Here is a 24,464-nt window from a genome sequence, read left to right on the forward strand (position 1 = left end):
CGACCTTGATCAAGATACTTTGCTCCCAACACCCTCAATGAGCCTCCATTTCTTCATCTCTGTGATAGGTAAGGGTATTACAGGGGTATTTTTAAGGGTAAGTGAGACATTTTATGTCAAATGTCTAGCCAAGCTCCTGACACAAACACAGCAACCAAATGCAGAAAAATGAACTTCCAATGAACAGTGTGAATGGACTACACTAAAGAAAATTTAATACATTAAGATTCTTGAAAAGATCAATGTATTAATAAAATGTGGGGACTTTGGAGGGGAACTAAAAAATAAAAAGGGGAAATAAAAAGATAACTGCAGCCTGGCAGTGGTGGCTCGGTAGTTGAGCGTCAACCTATGAACCAGCAGGTCATGGTTCAATTCCTGGTCAGGACACATGCGCGGGTTGCAGGCTCAATCCTCACCTGGGGGCATGCAGGAGGCAGCCAATCAATGATTCTCTCTCATCATTGAAGTTTCTGTCTCCCTCCCTGAAATCAAGAAAAACATACTAAAAAAATAATTACACACTTGGTGAGAGTTGAGTCATGATGATCCTTTCCTTGAAGGGGCTTGTTGCCTGGATTTCCATCCCCCACCTCCCAAAAGCACCTTATTCATGAGCAATAGAATGTCCTTACCAATCCCAAATTGCTTGACTTGACTGTGATTGTGAGTTATTTGAGTGTAAGGAAAATTACTTTACCTTGGCTTTCTTCCTAATTGAGTACCAAACCCCCAGCTCATATATAGTCCCTTGTTACAAGTTTGTTGGTAGTGCTAGTAGCAGCAGCAACAGCATTAAATCATAATGATAATTTGTGCTTTAAAAATGGGCATTTGCCAAAGAGCTTGATCTAGAAGAACCCCTCTGGCAAGGTGAGGGCTGGGAATTCAGGGAATTCTTCGACCGTTCAGCTGGCTCTTAGGGCCAATTAAAGTCCGTATTTATTGATGCCATCAGCAATTCCATATTTATTGTACTGAATGCATGTTTATAATCCTTAGAAAGTATTTATGAAGCAAAGTGTTTGCTGCAAAAACATTTCCCTTCATCGTGGTTCTTTTCTGTGTGGAAAGGCCAAGTTAGATTGAGTTTCTGCGGCTCAGCAGAAGGGACCTCACATTCTCTGGTTCTCATCTCAGTGCTTGGCACAAAGCATTCACCACTGGAACACCAATACATTTAATAATAATTATTTTTAATTAAAGTGCAAGAGTGGATAAAGACTGATTTATTCCATTGTGCTGTGTTCTCTGCAGTTTTCTAAGCTTTTCGCTACAATAATACTGCCCCCAAAATAAGGTAGACAGTTTAATTAGTCTCATTAAAGGCTTGTATATAGACTTGTATAATGTTTCCTACAGTATCAAGAATAACATTTTTTTTTAATTTGGAGTTTTTGTATTTTACTTTATGTTCTAATGATGGTGTTTCTGTGTGTGTGTGTGTGTGTGTGTGTGTGTGTGTGTGTGTATGTGTGTGTGTTTCTGATCAGTAAGTCCTTGACTGCTTGGTAATTCTCAAGGGGAAATTAGACCACCATTTATTTGAGATGCATTAGGTGTCAGACACTGTCCTGAATGCCCTTGAGTATGTTATCTTACTTAAACATGACCAAAATCTTTGAAAGAGTTTACTGCAATCTATATTTTATAAATAGAAAAGCTGAGGCTCAGAGGATTGAAATAATTTTATCACACTTATACTAGTAAGTAGCTGATGTGGGGTCTGGCCCAGATCTTTTTGATTCTTCCCACTGTACCATCGTTCTCTCAGTGAGAACATGTGTTTCCCTTTTTTTCTGCGGTTTTGGTTTCTTATTTCTGTTCTACTAAAATGACTATATTATAAACGCCATCAAATTCTAGTTGGGAGAATCAAAGAATAAATGAGTTTGGGAGTTCATTATCTATAAGGAAATGCGTTCTAAATGAAGGACTAACTGCGAACAGTCGCTGGGTGGCCTGGGTGCCTCTTGCCAATCATCTGAGGGAGCCTGTCACACCCTGTCCTCATTGTCAGAAATAGGAAATGTGGTTGGGGCGTTTCTGCCCCTCCTTTCTGCAGAACATATCTTCTCCTTGGAATGCTATTGTCAGTTTCCCTTCTCCCCAGCCATCCATCATCATTCACCATTTTCTCTGGTGCCTATCACCTGGCCTCGCCAGCCCAGATGGACTGTAGCATAATAAGTGGCAGGAGGGAGATGCTCTTCTCAGGATTGGACAACGTGCTCCCTAGGACTGTTCATGGCAGCAGCTCCTTGGTTACTTGATTATGGGAAGGCGTGTAAGGACTGGCGAGCCTGGCAGCTCGCCCAGATGTTACCCGGCTAGAATAAATCTCAGAGCGCAGAGAGTCACAGGCTGTATGGTCTTTGGCCGCAGCCTTTACCTTTGGTTGTGACAGCTCTGTTTTCAAGAATATTTCCCCTGGGCCAGTGTTGTTTATTGGTAATTTAGTAAGCTAGGTGAAAACTTGTGGTCTGTAAGGAGGAAATCACAGTGAATACAGTGTGGATGGCCCTTGGTAGCAGGACTGGAGTAACAAAGAAGTTCTTGTATGTGGAATTGCTCTTCAGCTTCAAGTCTCTCTCCTTTTTTTTCCCTCCTTCATATTTCTGCCCAAGCTTTCAGTAATCCTGTGTCTATAGCTAACAGGGATTTAGAATAAATGACTGGAGGTGGGTAAATCAGGTCTGTACTTAATTATTAAATACTGAAAATCACAGAACATCAGAATTTTTAAAGCCTTTGGAGATCATGCAGTCTTTAAAAAGATATGCTCACATTGAGTAGATTCAGGCATTATTTTTGTGTGCATTCATTTATTCCTTTGTAAGTTATTTATGTTGTCCCTGGAGTGCAGAATATAACCAGGTTTCTTCTCTACAACCACCCCCCATTTCCTTGGTGACTCAGTTGTCTAGATTTTATGATCTTAGAAGGGAAGTGTTGATAAAGGAGGCATATTGACTGCTCCTTTTTTTCTGTCTGTGACTGTCTGGGGACCTCTGCGGAGGATTTTTATAAAGGAGTCGTATTTGTGCTGGTCTTGATGCTCTCCTTTAACTCAGCAGAACAGTCATATGACTGATGCAAAGATAGTACAACAAGATGGATTTCTTTCTAATGAGAAAAAATAGCTCATGCTTTAGACTTAAGCGCTGAACATGCCATTATATTTTCTATTTTCCTTAAGACAGACCTTGCTCTGACTAGTTGGTGGAAACAACTAATCCAAGTGGGATTTGTCTAGACTCTGGTGCCCCTGGGAACTCTTGAGGATCTGGGCTATGGATTTCTGAAGCTTCACATGTTTTTATCAGTCAATTTCCAAGATGCCTCAGAGACTGTTGAGATAGATAATAAATCAGGTGAGATTAAGCTGGGTTTGGTGTCAGGCAAAGAACTATAATTAGAAAGAAAATGTTTAATTTAGGAAAAAGAAGGGAAACATTGTAAGTGCAGATTGTGAAGGTTTTGAGAAGCCCATTTTGTGGCATGTATCTTTCCTGTCAGAGTCCTGACACTCTTAAGAAATAACATAAGATAGGTGAAAGATGAACGTTACTTTCATATTGATACAGGCCAGATAGACAGTCGAGTGAGAGTTCTAAATGAACATCAACATTAAACTGACTTGCGCACCCCCTCACGGAAGGTGCTGGACCACTCGTCCTTCTCTGACAAGACAGAACCTTTATTTCTCAACTTAGCAAGACCACATTTATTATCTGTGTGCATCCGGTTTCTAAACCGGAGTAAGGGGGTTGCTGAAGCAACTATGCCCAGCTTTTTCTTCTCAATTTTACCACAGGAGTTAGTTCACTTTCCCCGGAGTGGGTTAAAGATGGAGAGAGGTCAGGGGCTACACTCATCAAGCTTCATTTTAGTGGAAAGAACTATGAGCATTGGAGATGGAAGGAGAGCATTTCTCCCAACATCCTAAAATATACATTGTTTTCACATCCTAAACTCTCTGAAATTAGGATATATCTGTAATCAATGGCATCTTAATGGCTGTCCAGCCAAAGACAATCTTAATGACTTGTTTTGCCTCAGTGTATAGGAGTTGAGTGACTATTCCTCATACTGTGACTTGGTATTTCAGATAATGAACCTTGTAAGGACCATTTGAGGAAAGAATATTAGTCCTGCTTAGTACAGGGACATGTTTTCTTTAGACCCTCTGATGGCATCAAGAACATATCAATATATTAAACCTGGCAAAGTGAATATCAATCAGCAGCTTGAAATAAAGTACTTGATATACTCCTTTAAGAAACTCACTTGCTGAAAATCTTTAGAAAACAAGGGAACTGACAACTCGGAGTCATTCAGAAGAGCTGGACTCTGAGTATTCCATAGTTTTAGGAATATATCAACCAGTTTATATTTCTTATATCCCCTTATTACATGTGTATGTGAGACTTATGATTAACATCCACTTATTTTAAAAGGAGCTTTTCAGTAAGAAAAAACAAAGATCCTAAGTGATAAGGAAGCATTCTGTAGTTTAATTAGCAGGACATTTTTTCCCTTACTATTAACCTAAAATAATAGCAGATCTTACAATCAGTGGGATCTTAGATTTGATGAAATACACACAGTTAAGTTCATTTGGGTCTCGGCTCCAATCTTTACAGCCCTGGACAACTTTGTATGGCAGTTCTCTCCCCTTGAAAGTTGTCTGTGCTCTACTGTTCAAGACAGATACTGGTGGTTAGAGAGCAAGAGCTATATCCTTGCACTTTTTCTTGAAATAAACTCTATTCTCACTGTGCTTCCATAAAAATGCTCATTCATGGTTTATTTAATGTGGAAGACTAGGCCAAGTCATTCCAAAATATTTTGTAGATATTGAAGGCAATTGTTTTCAAAGATGGTCCTTCTTATGCCCCCATAACATTTATCTAGATATGCTTGTTTTATTTCTTTGTAATATTTCTAAAAAAGTAAATCTCTCTTTTATTTTTTTCTGAAAGGTGGTCCTGATGACAATTTAATTGAAGGTGGAGGAACAAAATTTGTCTGCAAACCTGGAGCCAGAAATATTACTGTCATATTCCATCCGCTACTAAGGTAAGTCCAATCCTGTGAGTCACTGAAGGTCAATATTTTCATTATTAATGCAGATGTATGGAATGCTAATAGGTCAGTCAGCATTGAAAATTCATTAAAAAAAAACACAAAAAAAACCACACAAAAAAAACTTGTTCCATTTCTTAGGGCCTCACTATCAAAGTGGTCAATAGAATAAATAATGTCAGCCCCACTAGGTAGCTATTTGTTCTCAGGAGTAATACTTCATAAATACTTTAGACTTTCTCTCCTACTCTCTGTCCCTGCCCTTCTCCCTTCCCCTGTCTTTTCCTTCCTCTCCTTATGTATTTCAGGGATGGCAAACTAGGGCCCATGGGAGAGGTCTAACTGCCACATGTTTTTGTAAATACATTTTTATTGACACACGGCTCATGGTTTATTTAATGTGGAAGACTAGGCCAAGTCATTCCAAATTGTTTTCATGCTTATTCATTTATGTATTGCCCATAGCTGTTTTTGTGCTACAATTGCAGCAGTGAATATTTGCAACAGAACCCATATGGCCCATAAAGCCTAAAATACGTACTCTCTGGCCCTTGATAGCAAAAAATTGCAGACCCGTGATCTGTCTCACTAATTTACACTAATTACTCAGATTTCCTTTGAGAATAGGCAGGTCTCTGAACAAATATGATTTATAAAACTAAAGACATTATATCAATCAAATACATGATTTTTATATGTTGAAGGAAAACTTGATGGTGACTATTATGGTGCTCAATTTATTGTGATATTATGATATAAGAAAATAAGAATACATGATAGTTCTATTTAAAAAAAAAATAAGACCTAAGTACCATTAAAAGAGTACTTTTTGGGATGAGGGAAGGGGGTTTGTTCAATGGATCTAAAGTTTCAGTTTTGCAAGATGAAAAAGTTCTTGAGATTTGTTAAAACAATGTGCATATAGTTAACACTTACTGTACTGCATCCCTGAAAGATGTTAATATGGTAAATTATGAGTTTGGGCTACAATAAAAAAAGAGAACTTTTGGGACTAATATAATATCTAATATATATAATATCTAATGTAATATTAATTATATGTTTTCCTTGGTAATAACCAGTACATATTTTTGCTGTATTTTCACATAATGAGTAAGAAACCCTCGAGTTCATTAAAAGTTAGATATCTCATATCATCATGTTAACTTTCTCAGGTAACTTCTATAATACTTGAGGCATGTGGATTAATGGTTAAACAGATGCTACTGAAATGGTCAGAGATAATACTGTATGTATTTTTCAAAAACATAAGTTAAGTTATTACTGGAATTATCCTACCATCTCATTAGCCAAGAATTACTAAATTGATATCATTAGAATTCATTTAATTCTCATCTTTTAACCAGTTTTTTAAAATTGTACTGGAATACTTTACTGAATTAGGTTTAAATGCAAAAAGCACAAATAAATAAATTCAACAACAATAACAATAAAAATCCTCACTTTTGCACAATAAAAAAATAAAAGATTTTAAAAGAAATGTTATTAATCTTTAAAAAACTGTTTTAGCAAACATTTGAGTAAATTCATGTAATTTAATAATGACTGAATTAAGAGAATTAAGACTATGCCTCTAAATGTGGTTGATTTTATATACATATGAAATAGGTAAATTACAACATAAAGAATTGCTAGATTAAGTAACAATTCTCTCATATATGGACTGACTTTGGTAATTAATTTAGTACTCACTCTCTTCTCCAATTACAATTGATTTCTACTTAGTTAATGTTGCTAATTGTTAGGAAAATGGGAAACTACCTAAATCAGTATAGGCATCTTCTAACCTAGATTGAACGCCATAATTGACTGCAGAGCTCCGTATGGCTTGGTAAATGGAAGCCTTGTTCTTACATTTGTCCCTGAGTATAAAAGAAACAGACCCTGTGGAAGTTTTTGGCAGTGCTGTTAATAGCCACTTTTCAAGAGCTTTTTTCCTCATAAACATTTTTTCCTCTTTCAATGTGAAGTTATTTGAATGGAAAAACATACCATTTCCCACTTAATAAAATGCAATTCGGGTAAAATACTGGTAGAACTTAACACATTACAGTTCTTGACTATTATTGTTTAGTGTTATTTGTGCCTGCTTTACTAAAGGGTTGTTTTGAGGCTGGAGAATACTCCTATTAGGTTTACTCACTTGTTTGGTCTCTACTTTCATTCAGAATTGTATTGTTGTTGTTGTTGTTGGTCTCTACTTTCATTCAGAACTGTATTGTGGTTGTTGTTGTTGTTTATTATTATTATTATTATTATTATTATTATTATTATTTTCAATCCTCACCTGAGGAGTGAGGATATTTTCCCACTGATTTTTTAGAGAGAGTAGAAAAGGGGGGCAGGGGAGGGACATATCAGCTGAGACACATCAATTGGTTGCCTCTCACACATGTCCAACCCGGGGCAGGGATCTGACCTGCAACCCAGGTATGTGCCCTCGATCAGCAATCGAATCCAAGACCCTTTGGTGCTTAGGCGGATGTTCTATTACTGAGCCACAAGGGTCAGGGTCAGAATTTTATTATTGATTAGAACTGGAGAAAGTTTTGTTGCATGATTTACCATAGTTTATCATTCATTCATTCTCTGTGTAACTCTTAATATTATGTGGTATGCAAGGTAAGTCAACTCTTTTCCAAGGAGGTGATTGATCGTCAATAGACTTTAAATTAGCCTTTGACTCAAAGTGCAGCCTATCTTCTCAAACCATTATAGAGTTGTAGCTGATAACTCTTGATGGGCTTATGGAACTTGAAATGACTAAAATCTTTTAGTATTTATTTATTTATTTTTAAATTTTTTATACTTCAGCACTTGCTGATTATTAGATTTAGCATTTCTTCTAAAGTTTGGAAGTTTACTTTCAGTAATGATGAGAATCAGTGTGCATTGTCATACTAGTATATTTTATTTTTACTATTATCATTAGAAAATTTCCAATTTCTTCTGTAGTCATTCATTTATTTATGGTCAATAAATGAGATGTTTATTGAATACTTGCAATGTGTGTTTTACCTTCTCTAAGTTAGATCTGTGGTTTTGTTTAGAAATAGTCACTTATTTTTATGGGCTTATTTAAATATGTCTGGATACATTTTTCATCCTTTTGCTCCTTGCTTTTTTTTCCATGCTAGTTTAAAGTGAATGTGATTTAGCAACTTATGACTTAAAAGAAGATGTAACATAGTGGGAGAGGCAGTGTAGAAGAATGGAAAGTTAGGAAAAAGCATAATTTTAAAATTTAAAAAGAAAACCAGAACAAGTTATCAAAGTTCAAATGTAGGTTCCATCACTTCACTTTTACTCACTGATTATTTCTTGAACTCTAATTCTATGCCAAGTTCTGAGGAGACAAAAACATAAGATGGAATCCTTGGTGGCTCGCTTGGTGGCTGCATAGGTGGCAAAAAATTAGGAAGTCAAGTCGAAAACACCAATTATTGGAGAGGAGGTTGATCAGTGGGATCTCGTATACCTACTATGTAAACTGGCACAGCCTCTCTGGAAACAGCTTGACGTTACTGAGCGATCACATCCTGTCCCCAAGTAGTCTCATCCAGATGTGTTTCTGCGGCTGTGGAGTGACTAATTTTCTTTCCATCCCAATTTTCCAAACTTTTTCTCATTGATGGTAATAATGAGTCTTTATTTATAACTCCATATTAAAAATAAGTTCAGAAGGAACTCATCACTAGTTGACTTTTATCACAAGCCAGCACTGTTCAAACATGTCATTGCTTTCCTCAACTCTTTTAGTGAGCTCTCACATACTTCTCACCCGCAAAGAAGAAACCTTCCCACGTGTGTTGCAGGGCCTTCATTTTTCCTTCCCTTCCCTTCTCCTGTGTCCAGCAACACTGTACTCTGTCTTCCAGAAACTTTGGCTGTGGATTTTCCACACTTTATTTATTTAAAAATTGCTTTTCATAACTTTTATTCAGCTGCCAGTGCATTCTTTGCAGCCTGAAGGTTTTCCCTACTGAAAACTGAACGACCTGCTGAGAACACCACACTGTGGATTCCCATTATGCTGTTTTATATATGCTCAGAGTCGTTTATACTGTCCTCACGTAAACTTATTGCACAGGCTCCTCAGATCTGGTAACCTTGCAGACTTATCCTTGTACTCTTCTCAATTAATGCCGGCCCATTACCAGGAAACGCACAGGCTGTTGGAGGCAAATATACTGACTTCCTATTTGTTCACTCCCCATTAACCCCGCTGACCCCTCCTGTGAGTTGTTTACTTAATGCTTTTCCATACCATTTTCTCTTTTTGGTTCATAAACCAGGAAATTGTCTTAGAGTGTGAAGTTTTAGAAAGATGAAGTATAGTAGTATCCTTGCTTCAGTCTTGGTCTAAAAAGGCATTGTGTGCAATTAAACCTTTAAGCCAGGGGTCCTCAAACTACGGCCCGTGGGCCACATGAAAATACAAATATTGTATTTGTTCCCGTTTTGTTTTTTTACTTCAAAATAAGATATGTGCAGTGTGCGTAAGAATTTGTTCATAGTTTTTTTTAAACTATAGTCCGGCCCTCCAACGGTCTGAGGGACAATGAACTGGCCCCCTGTTTAAAAAGTTTGAGGACCCCTGCTTTAAGCTTTGGATGATAAGATAAGGGGTCATCTGATCAATTTTTCTCCTGATGGGTCTAAATGAAAAACAAACAAAACCATATTGAAATAAATACACTTCAGACCACATCTGGGTAGATTTTGAAATACTTGCACCAAAATATAGGCCCTGGAAATGATAGGACTGATGCCTTTTTCCCACCAACAAGTTTGCTACTTTTATAGCTTTCTCATAAAACATGCAAGAGGAATGATGGATTCACTCTGATAAATGGAATTTATTTTCTAGGCCTTGAATTTGGAGAACAAAAGGGAGAAATGTTAATGTTGAAATTTGAATGGCATATTTTTCTTCTTTTGTCTAGGTCTGACATGAATTTAGATTGTTAAAATAAAAATTATTATTTTTGAATAATTATATCATGGTAATTATTAACCATGCTCTAAATATAACTAAACCTTCACCAAATGAAGTACATTTTATTGCGGTATCAACCATAGTTTAACATAGTGTAACACTTTTTAATCACAACTAATATATAATAACTTTGTGGCTGCTGTTTGGGGGAAGACGGGGGGAGAATTTCTTTTTCCCTTTGTGTTTTCATTTATTTATTATTATCGTTAATCTTTATTCTCTAAAAATCTGAAAACAGAATATATCATGTCTTAGATTTGTTAGTACAATTTCTTCATATGGCAGAAAATGGTTGAGAACAAAATGTATTCTAGATTCTTGTAGCATCTAACTGAAGTATTCAGAATACAGTCTGTCTGTATTCTGTCTTTCTATCTATCCATCTATGCATGTATTCTGGGCCAATAAGGCAAATGAGTGAGGACAGTTACAAATGACAGCAAAGTCATGTTGGTGTTGCTCTGTGTTGCTGTCACCATCTCTTGTAGGCTTCTGGTTTCAAAGGCGGAATCATCAAAGACAGACTGGGATTTGATGCCGCCTATCATTGCTTGAGAGGCAGAAATTCCAAGTCTTTAGAGCTAGGACAAGTCAGGACCAAGGACACATGAGTTCAAGGAAGCCTCACTGGCCTCTTCTAAGTACATAAACCCTATTGGATCAGGGTCCCACCCTTATGATCTCTTTTAACCTTAATTATCTGCTGCAGAGAATATACATTAAGTTTTGCATTTAGAACACTCTGTGGAAATTAATTTAGTAAATGGTTTATTTAATCACTCTTTTAGCACTGGAACCATTGTTCCAATGGAAAGGCATTTTCTGTATTGCATGGTAGAGAGGATAGACGACTGAAAGTGGGCTGGGGAGTAGGATAGGAATGATCATAGTTAAATTTTTGATGTTTTTCAGATCACTGTGAGTCTTAAGTTTTTATGTATATAAAATAAAGGAGTCGGTTGGTCTGTATTTTTCTTTTTACCTTTTGAGTTTTGTGATTCTGTGATTGGGAAATGCTTTTCTAATATTTAGGGACTCCAAAGGCTTAACATTTTAAAATTTAAATGCTCAACTGACAGTGTATTTTTTTCTTTTGCTTATTGCTTCAACTAGCTTTTAAAAGGCATTTGGCTCTTTAGGGTAATGAGCACTTTGCATAAATGAAGTGTGTTTCCTATGAGACAATTGAAGAACAGATGTTTGCAATCTTGGGGTGACTTGGCAGAGGTAAAAGGCTGAAGACATAGTAGATGACGGTGCCGTTTAAAGTTATAAAAATGCCACTGAGGCTTACTCTGTTGAACACAACTTGAATATTGAATATCTAGGCACTGAATGTTTTTCACTATTATCAGCAACACTTCATTAAAATCAGACAGCAATTAAGTCTTCCTGGGTAGAACAAAAAATGAAATATTTATTGGTCAGTAAGGAGTAGGCTGGCATTTAGGTCAGTTAATGAGTTGAAATTTTCTTTGCAACTGGGGCTTTGGTGATGAGCAGTATCTCTGGCTGTGCGCCTTTCTTAAGGCAATCGACTATAAGAACAAGTAATTGTAACCACATAATCAATTCATATTTGCCTTTATAAAGAGTAACTTCTAAAAGTTAATCTTGACAGATACAGGAACTGCCAGTTAGCAATAGTATGGAGTACTGTTTCAAAGTTTCTTATGGCCTGGTTGTGAATAGCTGTGAAATTAAAGTTAGGGGATCAGGAAGTAGCTGAAACCAAACCTGAGGAATGAAAGGCTCTAGCATTGATTATGCCAGTAACATGGTTATGTTTCTAAAAATGATATTCCAAATTCCATGGCCTTGTGATTAATATTTTTATTTATGTTGAATTCATTATTGTACTTATAACTCCACATATTGACAATACTGGCAGATCAAAGGCATATAAAATTCATTGTTATTATTAAGCATAATAACAATTTATTGGCTCATGCATTTAACAAAATTTATTGAGCACTTACTTTGTGCCAAGTGTTTCCATCTAGCAACTGACAAGTCTCTGACTGCATGCAATTTAGTCTAGCAGAAAAGTCAGACAACAAAAAGTAAACCAATGCACCTGGGAAACAGTGTCAGGTTTATGAAGTGTTTATGAAGAACAGAGAAATTAGGAATTTAGTAATGACGGGCGGTGGTGCTGGGGGCACGATTTTATATAGGGTGAGCTGGGAAGGCCTTTCTGAGAAATGACATTTGATTGCAAGAAGATGAATACTCTCAAGGAAGAGTGAATAGGATGGTGTGAATGGGGGTGTATGGTGCTGGGGTACAGGCCTGGGCCTATAAGCAGGGAGCTTGTACACAGGGTTGTCCAGGCAAAAATTTCTCCTTTTTGTTTAAACAAGCATGGCATTATATTTAGATTGTAAGAAATTTGGGGGACTAGATCTGAAACTTTCAGCAACTCTGAAGACCCAGAGAGAGCCTCCTTTAATGACTGTCAGGCTTTATCTTGCTGGCTTTGGAACACTCAGGAAGCCCTGTTTTTAATGGTGACGTTATTAGCACTTCTCTAATTAACATAGTGAAAATCCTTTGTCCCTCTTAACAATGATGTGTACTGAAATGGAAAAGAAGTCTTTGATATAGTCCACTTTGAAGTATTATCCAGAGATATGGAGCAAATGTTGCAATGCCATTAGCCTGTCAAGATATTATTAAGGAGTTATTTATCCTGTGTGACATTCCAGATATATGAGAGTTTGCAAAGAATAGTTGTGACTGAACTGCATACTACTATTTGCTTGTAAACAGTAAGATGGGTTGATGGGCTGCTCTGCAGAAGGCCTGTTTTGCTTGCTTGTTTATAGTAAGCTTTGCCAACAAATCTTCACAGTTTTTTATAGAAAACTCTTTAACTACAGATGAGCTATATACTAGTATATTGATCTAAAGCAGGTCTAACACAAGAGGTCTTTTTAACTTTTCTGGCACTAACTCATGCTAATAAACGAGTAAATTTGGTAACACCATTTTAGGTCTTCAAAATTCCAAATTTGCATTCCTGTAACATCCTGGATTTCGGTTCTTTGTGATCTGTCCTTTCTCAAGTTGTTTCCTAACATTACTTCCACAGTGGAGGGAGGATAGTGGTTCAGATGCATCTCCTATACAAATGGGGCACACAGTTAACATTTGTTTAAAGAAGTAAATAGGCAATTTATCAGAGTGCTAGCAAAATATTTGTTGATTTGCAGTGAATGTTATTTTCATTAGATATGAACAAAAACATAAAATTATTTTTACTTTAATGATATTGAAATAGGTCAATCTTTCTTTCATATCTGAAATGGGATATTACATATTTTTCAGATCTTTTTACCCCTGTCATAACTAGAAAGTGCCTTATGGGATAAAATACAGAAAATAAAGGTGAATTTAGAAATTTACTTTTTTATGCTACTGATCCGAAACTATGACTTTTATCATTTGACTAGTTAAACACATTGCCTGGCTGGTGTGGCTTAGCAGTTGAGTGTTGACCCAGGAACCAAGAGATTACCAGTTCTATTCCCAGTCAGGGCACATGCCTAGGTAGGGGCGCTGTAGGAGGCAGCCAATAGGTGATGTTCTTCTTTCATTGGTGTTTCTCTCTCTCTCTCCCTCTCCTTTTCTCTCTCTCTAAAAATTTATAAAAACATTTTTTTAAATATGAGGCTACTTATTAGAAATTTAAATACTTTTCACCTTTTCTTTCTCTTATTACTACATTAAAAGTTTATGGATGCATAAACTAACTTTTGCCTTATCATTTTTTCATGATTAGTGGGGCACCCTTCCTAAAATCTTTTCTAATAGAAGAAACCTTGCTTTAAAAGCTTTCTTATTTAGCTACTGTTCTGTTTTCATTAGATTTTTACTTTTATTTAAAAAATGTGCGATAGCTCCTAGGTCAGTTTTTGAATGTATGTGCATATGTATGTGGGTTTGTGTGTTTGTGTGTGTGTGTGTGTGTGTGTGTGTGTGTGTGTGTGTGGTTTGTTTTGAAAGAGGGATTTAAATTGAGTTTGATTACTTAGAGAAAGCATGAATATCACAAGCTGAATAACTACTTTGTATTTCTTTTCCCGATATTTTTATCTTTGAGAAATGCACAAAATGTATCCCAACATGTCACTGTGATGTGTGCATTGGTGTTTGGAGGAATATTATTCCGAGTGTTCACAGGTATATTTTTATACAGATACATGTTTGTCCTTAATGAGCTAAAGCTAAGCTGGACATTTTGAAAGATGCTGGTGATTAGATAGTCTAGCAAATAACATTGTAGATCATACATTATTCATGCATGAGAGGAAACGTGGCTTCCCTGTTGCATTTTTATGAAACACAGCCGGTTTTGTCCTGTCCTCAGAATTATGAAAAACATTGCTGTTTTCGGACTGTCTGACCAGTAAAGGCCTATGAAGCACTTGAATGGTGGAATATTTATATTTCAAACCCCTCATTTGAATAACTGCTTTGGAATTTATTTACAGATGTTAAATGCATTTAATCTTCAAACTAACCTTTAGAGATTATAATTTTTTTAGACCTTTCTTTTACTTCTATATGATGTGTGTTATATGCCTGAATTCTGATTGCAACTACCTGGCAATTTTTTTTTTTAAATTACTGAGCAAAATGGAGAGCCAATCAGCACACATATCAAAGCACATCTCAACAACAATGTCAAAGAGGTAAGACATGTCAGTCTTGTTAGAAGAAGAGTACAGGCCATTTCTTATGAGGACCAGTAGGAAGAACCGAAAATGTTAGGGAAAAACAAGAGATTTGATCTCTATTTTCAAATAAATGTCTATCACAAGAGATAAAGCAGTTTAGTACCTTGTTGTTGCATAAATCTGGATTAGAACTCCAACACTGGTTGGATGTTAAAGAAATGTGACTCTACATATTGATAATTCTCTAATGAACAAGGCAGTTCAAAGACAGGAACAGTTTCCTGAGAAGACAGTACCCTGGAGACGCTTACACAGAAGTGAATTTGGGATGCAGTGAACTAGATGCTGAGTGGTCAGGTCTACATTCTTTAAATCTACGATTGTAAGTCTTTCTAATACACTGTGCAGTCGGAGCTCTGGATAGAAAGGTTTCTTTCACTGCTGGTGCATTTGGGTTACTTTTTCATACCAGTTTAATGCTGCCGCTCATTGGCAGGATCAAGGAGTTATAGCTGACTTCTGCATTATTTCAGCTTTGACTTTCTGTTTCCCAACACAACGGTAAGAGGGAAACTTGTGTCTTGGCTGTATCAAGAGCAGCTGTTCCAGGCTTTCCTTCTGTCCTCTTTTGTTTTTCCTTCTCTGTTCCTATTTATATATTTTTCTGTGTTTTTTTTCCTGTGCCAGTAACTGGTTCATGATGAGTTTAAGTCAGTGACTCTTAAGGCAACACAAAGACTGGCTTTCTTATGCTATAAAAGTTAATATGAAACTAAAACTGTGTTTCCAAATAAACCTGTAATCATCGTGACTGCTCCTATGATTCTGACCTTGTTTAAGTAGACATTTTGGATGTAGGTTTTCTTATTATCTGTTAAATTTTATAATTATTAATGAACATTGTTGGAAGCCTACATATAAAATACGGAGAAGAGTCTTTTCAGTGCAAAATGTGTACATAATCTGTGTGCTGCTTTTTATGCATTCTGTACCTGCATTTGCCTTGGATGCAATAACCAAAATATGCTTATTCAGCATTCAATGAAATGTGTTTATGTTCAGCCACAGGCCCATTTACATCTGATTTTGAAACCTGAATTGATAATGTAATTTGATATCAAAAATATCATAGGAATACCTAGAGGAAAAACATGGTCTCTACTTTTAATAACTTATATTCCTTCGGGTGTTGACCATACCTTGTTTCTCTGTATAATTTGCAAAATTATTTTACTGTTCCCCTTGCCCCTCAGAAAAGACACTCTCACCCCTATTCATTTTGTCTTCTTATTTGTGCTTTGCATACTTTCTTCCAGGAGCTTCTGCATAATACCAAGGGCTCGTCCTTGGTCATTTTAAGCTTTTGTTTTACTTTCAGTAATGGTCATTTGAGCATTGAATCATTAATGTTGCCTACTGTGTTTTTTTATATGTCATACCACAAGGGAAATGTTTTCCATTTCATGGTCAAGAAACCCTTTTTATTTTGCTTTTATACTCAAAAACAAATGAACAAACAAAAATAAACCTCAAACTAAGCAAGACTATTTTTTGAGATTTTGTTATTCGATAAGAAAAAGGCAAGTTCTTTGATTCATGCAAGATAAGCAAGAACAGACAGATATAAAGAATAGAGGTGGAAGTATCATAGAAGATGATTTAGTTTTTAATTACCTTAATTTCAGATTTTTTGTAAGAATAGTGGTTTTTAACTTGGAAATGCTGGGTCTGTTCTTTTGCAAATGAAACAGATATTGGAGTTTTTGATGTCCTCAAATAGTCTTCAGTAGTTGTGGAAGAATAGGAATTATTTTCAAATTACTTTTGTTAAGTTCAGCATTCTTTACAGCCTATTACTGGAAGCTACCACATTGTAAGTAGATGAGAAAGTATTTGAGCATAGGAAGAAGAACAAAGTGAAATGCCAGAAGTTTCTATGAAATCACTTTTTAGTGAAAGAATATGGAGGCATCGTAATTAGATTCTGTGAATTCAGAATCTGTAAATATTTTACAGACTATTCTGTTTCTTTTCATTTTTATTGTGATATAACATGTACAAATGCTGATATATAATTAATAATTTATGAATTTTTACACAAGTGTAACCATAACCCAGATCAAAATATGCAACATTAATATAGGTCATCTTCAGGGCCCCCGAAACCTTCCTCATATTGACACTCAGCACCCTTTTCTAAGAGGTAACTATTCTGATTTCTCTCATTGTAGAGAGACTGGTTTTGCCTGTGATGGGACTTCATATGAATGGAATCATACAATATGTTCTCTTTGGTGTTTGGCTTCTTTCGTAGGACATTGGGTCTGTGTTAGTCATTTACGTTATTGGGAGTAGCAGCAGTACTTGCTTTCTTTATGTCAGTCATTGTATCAGATATCACTGAAATTTATAGTTATAAAAACAATAGTCAATTATTATTTTTGAATAAATGAGAATTTTTTAGGATCTATGGTCCTAAAACTGCTTAAAATTGAAACTTCTTCAAAACAACTTCTCAAGAAAATTTTTTACTTCCTGTCTTGTGGGGCTAAAGAGCTTCTTAGGCAAGTAAGAGATCGTGGAGGCCTGGGGCTTGTTCCAGCCAGGTGATGCACCAGGGTGCCCAGGACCAGTTTGTCCACATGATAAATATAGACCATGTCTACAGCATTGGAAGTAAAAGTCAGGCGAGCTAAAGGTAGTTGAGTCTGAATTTCCCAGCCTTAGGGATTATGAATCAATCAATGAAAAAATAACTGGCAACTAACATAGGTTTTGCCAGTTTTATTCAAGAGAAGGAATTTCAACACCAGGAAAAGTAAAACTATTACCTCAAAATTAAGTACCATACTTTTCAAAGAAAGCTTGTTTGCAACTTTAAAGCAACATTCTTAGGCAAACCTCAGTATGCAAGCTTGTGTTTAGAAACAATAAAATTCAGTCAAGAAGTGGGGAGAAGTGTGACATGAGGGATTATTCAGGAGTCCATTGGATATAAGACTATCGCAGGGAACAATGAGCAGGCATGGGCGATGGGGAGGCCCTCACATCACTGCAGTGAGTAGGCACTGGCTGTGAATCGCAAGGCTGTGGTGCATAATGGGCAGTCAGTGAAGATGTTCGGAGTAAATGAGCAAAGGAGTCATCAGTAAGTGGGTGGGCTCATTGTAAAACCACAACACAAACTTGATGAGTATTAAATATTTTAATAGGTCTTTGGAATTTTGCTTTTAATTCTCATATATTAAAACCTATGTGTCTTTATCCTCTTTATCTTGAGCCTATTGTTAATTATATTTATTCACTGTCTTCACTTTAGCTGCTTGACTATCAGAACTTAATTCTGTGCAGTCACATTTCTCATTGCCACTTTGCTTCCTGGTGGCTGCTGGATCCCTAGGCAGCAGTGCCCTTCCGGGCAGGCCATTCTCTCCCTCTGCCCGGTGCGCTCAGGGCAGCAGCATCAGCAAAGCCATCAGTATCTGTTTGCATATTTTATTTTTTACATGTAAGTTGGAAATAAGAATAGAAAAGAACATTGTATGAAAAAAGGCTCCTAAATCCATTCTTTAAAATGGAATGAGAAATTCTGAGCAGGTTTGATAGAGGTGCATCAGCGCTCAGAGAGGCACCCGGATGGATCTGCAGTCCTTTCTTATTTTGAAGCTTTCAGGAAAATTGAAAAGAGGGTCTCACTGAGGAATAAAAAGCAACCACATCCATCTCTGAAATGTGGGAGTCCCTATGCTTCTTAAGCCTTGATTCATGACTTTTTTGGAGGGGGTTGATTGACGTATTGATTTTTCACGCTGCAACTTACATTCAACAGGACTTGACTATACTTAAAGTAAACGGTATTTGGGGGGAAATTCTTCCATGCAGTCATATTTTTCTGTTCATTATTTTTCAATCCCCCTCTTCCGCCAACAAACATTTATCCAGTGGGTACTGTGAGCCAGACATTGTCCTGGCCTTTGTGGAGACTTGTTCCTTATTAGGTTGTCCCGGTAATCTGAGAATTAAAGAAAATCCATTTCAAGGAAGTCTGTTACTCTCCAGTGCTGAATTGCTGAATTGCCTCAGTTTTCCTTCTTTACCCTTAAATGTTATTGTTGCAGAGGCACAGTTCTTTCTGTGTCCCTTCCTTTTCTGGGAGCTGTTCCTCCCCTAGTTTTTATTCCATTTCTCTTCATCTCCTCTGGGCCATTGTTTTTGTTGTTGTTTGTTTCTTTTTTGTTTTTTAGACCTAATTTCTCCGGTGTCTTCTGTCTTTATCTAATGGCTCTTTCGCTGAGATCTACCAAAATATATGCTCAACTCGACCTCTCTCCTTTCATAAAACCTCTTTCCGCATATTGCCCCTTCACCCATCACTGAAAAGCCTCTTTTCTCCCTACTCAACTGTTCAATCTGTGCTCTTCATTTCCCTCCTTTTCCCCAAAGTTTACTTTGCACTCTACTGACCTGTAATACCTAATTGTCAAGTCTCAAGGGTATTTTTCAGGCTTATCTCTCCTGATTTTGTTAGCCTTTCACAGAGCTGATCATGCTTTATCTTTCAACCTTTCCCTTCTCTGCTTCCCTGTCACCGCCATCTCTGGCCTCTCAGTCCACTTCAGGGCTGTTAAGTTCTGTTCTCTCGGCCAACTCACTCAGCACAAGTTCTCCACAGTCTGCCCTGAACCCCTTTCGGCTCACTGTACATTGTCACTCTCATGCAGTAGTTGGAGCTGTTACTTTCAAAATGTCATCTCTGAACAGGAACTCTGTCCCAAGGTCCAGGAGCCAGGGCAGTTCTAGAACTGAATGAATGATCTCTTTGCTTCCTGAGGTCTGTATCATCCTAAACTCTACCATTCCCCAGACCTCAGTGCTCTGTCCTGCCTCTCTTCCTCGAGTGTGTTTTCTCTCAGCCCCTGCCCTTTCCTTCTCTACCTGGTGAACGTCTACTCGCCCCTCAGCAACATCTTTGCTGGGGCAGCTGACACCCCCGCACTCCTCCCCTTTCCTCTCTGCGCTTGTCGCCTGGCATGCAATTATTCTCTAGGTGTCTTTTCTCATAGTTCTCAGATGTTTCTCCCTCACAGAGAAGATGCTAGTGAGCATTTTCAATCGGCCTTGCATGCCTGGAACTTGGTTGCTGTCCCGCACACACTGGGCTCTCGGTAATATCTGGTGAGTGGATTCACAATGTAAGCTTTTCATGGAGAGGGGGATCCTACAGTTCAGTGTCGGAGTGACAACGGGGACAGACACGTTAGGTGACCGTGCACAGTTCAGAGTTCAGGATTTGTGCTCCCGTGTGCCTGAAGGTCGTTGCCTCCTAAAATAGATTTGCGTCCAGTTTTCCTTCTTGGGGTTAATTTCGATATCCAAATCAATTAATTACAAAGATAAATTTCCAAATGCAGTTTTGTGGCTTAAGGAAACTGCTCCTTATATGGGTTTGATTACATGATGGTCTGTAAGACTCCTTAAGGTAGACCGCTAATTTCCCTTGACAGCAGGCACTCTTCTCCCTCCTCCCGTCCCCCTGGAGGAGCCTCCATGTGAGACGTGTTTAATGTTGCCCTCAGCAAAGGTGCTGCAGCAAGCCACTCGGGTTTGAAGTTTGCAAACACACGTCCACCTTACTGAACATCACAAAGGCTGTCAAAAGTTTCATTTCCCCATATTTTCTCTTCTCTCTGGAAGAAAAACCATCACAGATGGACAAGTTAGAGGAATTTTGTCACAGGCTCCAGTGCTTCTGCAGGGAGTTTTATGTGTCCTTTGGACTGGGGAGGGGCAGGGAGCCCTGCTGACATTTTGAGTGAATTCTTTCTAGCAACTTAGGTGAATGTCACCATGAAGAGAGTCAATATTTTTTTCTTCTGAGTGTTACTTACATCTCCTGCTCTCTTTAGTCTATTTCCCCTAAAAAGGCAAGAGTGAGCTTTACCTAATGACCTTGATATTTCTTAAGTTTCTTCCTAGTTTTTCTTTTAGTTTCTTCCTAGGCATTTAGACTCTCTACCAAACCCACTCTTGGGATTCATCCACATATGCCTTTACTTGGGAGTCAGATGAAATGTATTTATGTGTGCTACGCATATTTCAGATATGATTTTATTTGGTGGATGATGAATAACTACTGAGAAAGAAACCAGTTGCTCTTCAAAATATAATAAGCAGCCCCAGCTCAAGAGAAGCTTGCATTCGGTTATGACAAAGCATGTGGCATGCCCTCTGCAAAGATAAGGAAGGGAAGATGAATGCATGTTTAATGCAATCAGGAAGCCCCTCTGTAATTTAAATGCATTAGCATACCCTGAGAAACCTGGTAGTATCTGAATGTCCCTAAGATAACTCAAAGTCTCTTCCAAACAAACATGATTGAATTACTTGAAGAAACGCATTAAGACAGCAGGCATGGTCCGTAATGGATCAATGCTGTCTGTATTCATTGCCACAGCAAACTGCAGGAAAACTACCACTGCTGCTATAAGGAGTCAGATTATTGATGCAGTTTTAGTGATTTTGCTTGCATTGCTCACATACAATTTGCCACCAAAAGTTTGACACCATGCAAACATTGAATTTCTGGAACATTAATATTGTTTCTCACTTGTGTCTAGAAATAGTAATGAACATACATCTTGAATCTTTATATCTTGGATTGTATACAAGAGAATAAATAATAGCTTGAAACATTCTGAATTCTAGGAATGTGAGGGTAATGCAGATGGAACTGGTCATTGAAGTGTATATTCTGGGTCTCACTTTTGCAATCTGCTTGTGTATTATAAAGGTCTCAATCAATCCTAGTAAATAATAATAGAAGTAACTAGAACTCTTGAGCCCTAGTGATATACCCAGTTATGTTTTAAATGCTTAACATGTATTAGCTAGTTCAGTCTTCATGGCAACTCGTATGTGATCAGTACTATTGTTATTCCCATTTTATAGCTCAGGAACCAGAGGCATAGAGAGTTGACATGGCTTGCCTGAGAGCACACTATTGTAAATGGAAGCCTAGGCAGAAGTACCCCAGACAATCCTACCTCCTACTCTGTTTTTCAAAGATGTGCCTTCATTCAAAACCCTTAAAAGAGAAAGTTTCTCAGACTCGGGGACTCTTCCCTGATGGCTCTGATTGGGCTGCTTGAGTCTGGAATATCAAATCAGTACGAGACTCTAGAATCAGTTCATAAACACAGTTCTCCTGCGGGGTTAGAATAAGTGATTTTTCTGTTTAAAAATTGAGATGAAAGACACAATATGAACAGCTCTGGGCCCTAGAGACACTGCAGGCGGGATCAAGATCAGAACCGCAGAGTTCTTCTCATGGTGGCCTAGTCTCACTACTATGCCCTTCTCTCAGTTTTGCTAATAAATGATAAACATCTAAAGATAGTTGAGCTTATTTAGAAGAAAACTGTATGAATTTAACTGGTTAATTTAGATATAAATATTTGTACAAGAACCTTTAAATTTTTAAGCCATTTAAAATATAATTTATTTTTTAAAATTTCTCTATTTCAAGAAAGAAGTTGCATTTGACTATTTTCAAAAGCAAACATTGCAATTCTCTTTTAGCTTTGGGTCTTGGTATGAAGTGAAATAAAAACCTTCAAGAATCCTTATACCCCCGCAGGTGTGTGTTCCTGATGAATTTCCTCTCTCGGCATTATCTTCTGGAAAACACACATTTCTCTATATTTTGCAGGGATACATTATTTCTCAAATGACTTCTGCTATTGTGGACTCGCCTTCTTTTCAATGAGATATGATGAGTATAATATTGTTCTCAAATATTTTAGTCTTTATGACACTATTATGAATTGGCTTTAAACACATACTCCCTGTTCCTTATTTCAGAGCAGGATGATATGGTAGGGGCCATCGAAGGAGAAAAACAGTTCTGACTTACCCAGGTCATTTGTTAGTGACATCTTGCTAAGCCTTACTCTTATGTGAGGAAGAATGGCCACAACTATATATTATTTGGAAAAGAAATTATATCAATTTTTTAAATTCACTTGTCCATTTAGTGTTCCTGCTTTTCTAAAAAGGATGCAAAATGGCTAGCTGAATCTTTTATTTGCAGTGTCATTAAACTGAAGTTCTGGGGAAAGAATGCCAGAACGTGTAGGAAAGGAAAGCCATGGACCTATTTCACTTTGCTAACTCATTTCTCTTGACTACCTGTGCTCTTCCATCCAGTGCCTAAGGGTCAGGAGGAGAGCGAACTGAAAGGCGTGATTTTCCTCTCTGGCGCATTGCATGAATTTCCAGTGGGCTTTTTTCTGGAACTGTGCTAAGCGTCACCATCACACTCATAAAGGAAACATCATTTTAAGCTTTAAAATTTAGTGCCTAGCATATTTTTGAGCTTACTGCTTGAAAATTATGACTCCGCCTTTTAAAAGTACTGGTTTTACGAACTCTGTGTAATTTCTTCCTAACGTATGCCGAATCCTCCTGAGGTTTCCTGGTTCCCTGGAATTCCTCTTCTCCAGATATTGACAAAATCATTAACCAAGCTGAAGCTGCATGATTACTTTTCCAGCAGCACCTCCCTTGCTCTTTATCATTACATTTAGTGATGTTTCATCAAGTTTTCAGTCTATGTGACAGAGTTCATATCCCAGCCAACTGGAATTAATTTGATAGCTAAGCATTTCATGAGCTGGCTCCGTAACATACTCTGCCAGATCCTGCCATGTGTGAAACATTACTGCTTTTTTACCACTAAAGATTATTTATAACCCTGACTTCTCCCATGCTCATTTGTGTTTCTGAAGCCGGGAGGGAGTCGTGCGCCTGTTCTGGCTCTTTCTCTTGGCTCTCTTCTCTGTAAACCACTCTCATGCTTTCAGTCACCACCTCTGTGTCTTTCCTTTGGAGCAGGAGGAGAAAAATGGAGGGGGTTGGAATGCCTCCCTCTTCTCAGCTAGAGGCTTCTTCACCAGGAGGCTTTGGGGCTGTCCAGCCCACCTGTGCTGCTCCTAGTAGTGACTTTCAAGGGTGTGAAGAGGGAGGGAAGAGAGAGTGTGGATTACAGGAAACATTGAAATGACCCTTAATAGATAATTTTTTTTAAGAGCTTAGTCCTTGGAAGTTAAGATGATAATTGGCTGAATAGGAAACTATTGGAATATTATATTACTACTTTGGGGAGAAATAATTTAACTAAGCATTTCAGGGATAAGACAGTGTTTATATTCCTAAGATTTGTGTATGTATCCAAAACAGACTTTATTAGTATTCTGAACCAGCTTCAAGCAAATTATTTTATTTGACCATTTTTCTTGTATTTATCAGTGTGATAATTTAATTTTATGGCCATATATATTATTCCCTAGTTGAGAGGTTTCCCTTACATGGCATGATTAGCAATCGGGTGTGAAATGATTATGTGGAAACATTGCTAGCGAATTACTGCTTGTCTAAATACTGTATGTTTTCACTTGAGAACGTTGGCTCTGGAATGCATTTCTGGCACTGTGAGGGGAAAAACAAGTCTTGATATTAAAATTCAGCCAGAATTTAATTTGTGAACTGGAGCTTTCCGCTCACTGGTTCCTCCCACTGCAACAACCAGAGGTTGCTTATTTCCTTTCTGAAATGAACATTCTGCCCTTTAAGACTATTTAGTCTCATTTTTAATCTTCAAGTTGGTGTTTTGTTTT

General features: G+C 37.4%; 1 protein-coding gene across 1 annotated transcript in view; it reads left to right on the plus strand.

Moving 5' to 3' along the window:
* The window catches only part of EXOC4 (exocyst complex component 4), a gene marked incomplete at its 5' end in the record, with an annotated part of 716,953 nt that overhangs the window by 302,763 nt on the left and 389,726 nt on the right, over positions 1-24,464 (plus strand). The window contains one exon of the mRNA XM_015559399.1: positions 4,986-5,082. Coding sequence (XP_015414885.1) covers positions 4,986-5,082 — 97 coding nt within the window. The remainder of the gene's footprint in view (positions 1-4,985; positions 5,083-24,464) is intronic.

The sequence above is a fragment of the Myotis davidii genome, unplaced genomic scaffold (assembly GCF_000327345.1).
Source record: "Myotis davidii unplaced genomic scaffold, ASM32734v1 scaffold214, whole genome shotgun sequence".
Lineage (NCBI taxonomy): Eukaryota > Metazoa > Chordata > Mammalia > Chiroptera > Vespertilionidae > Myotis > Myotis davidii.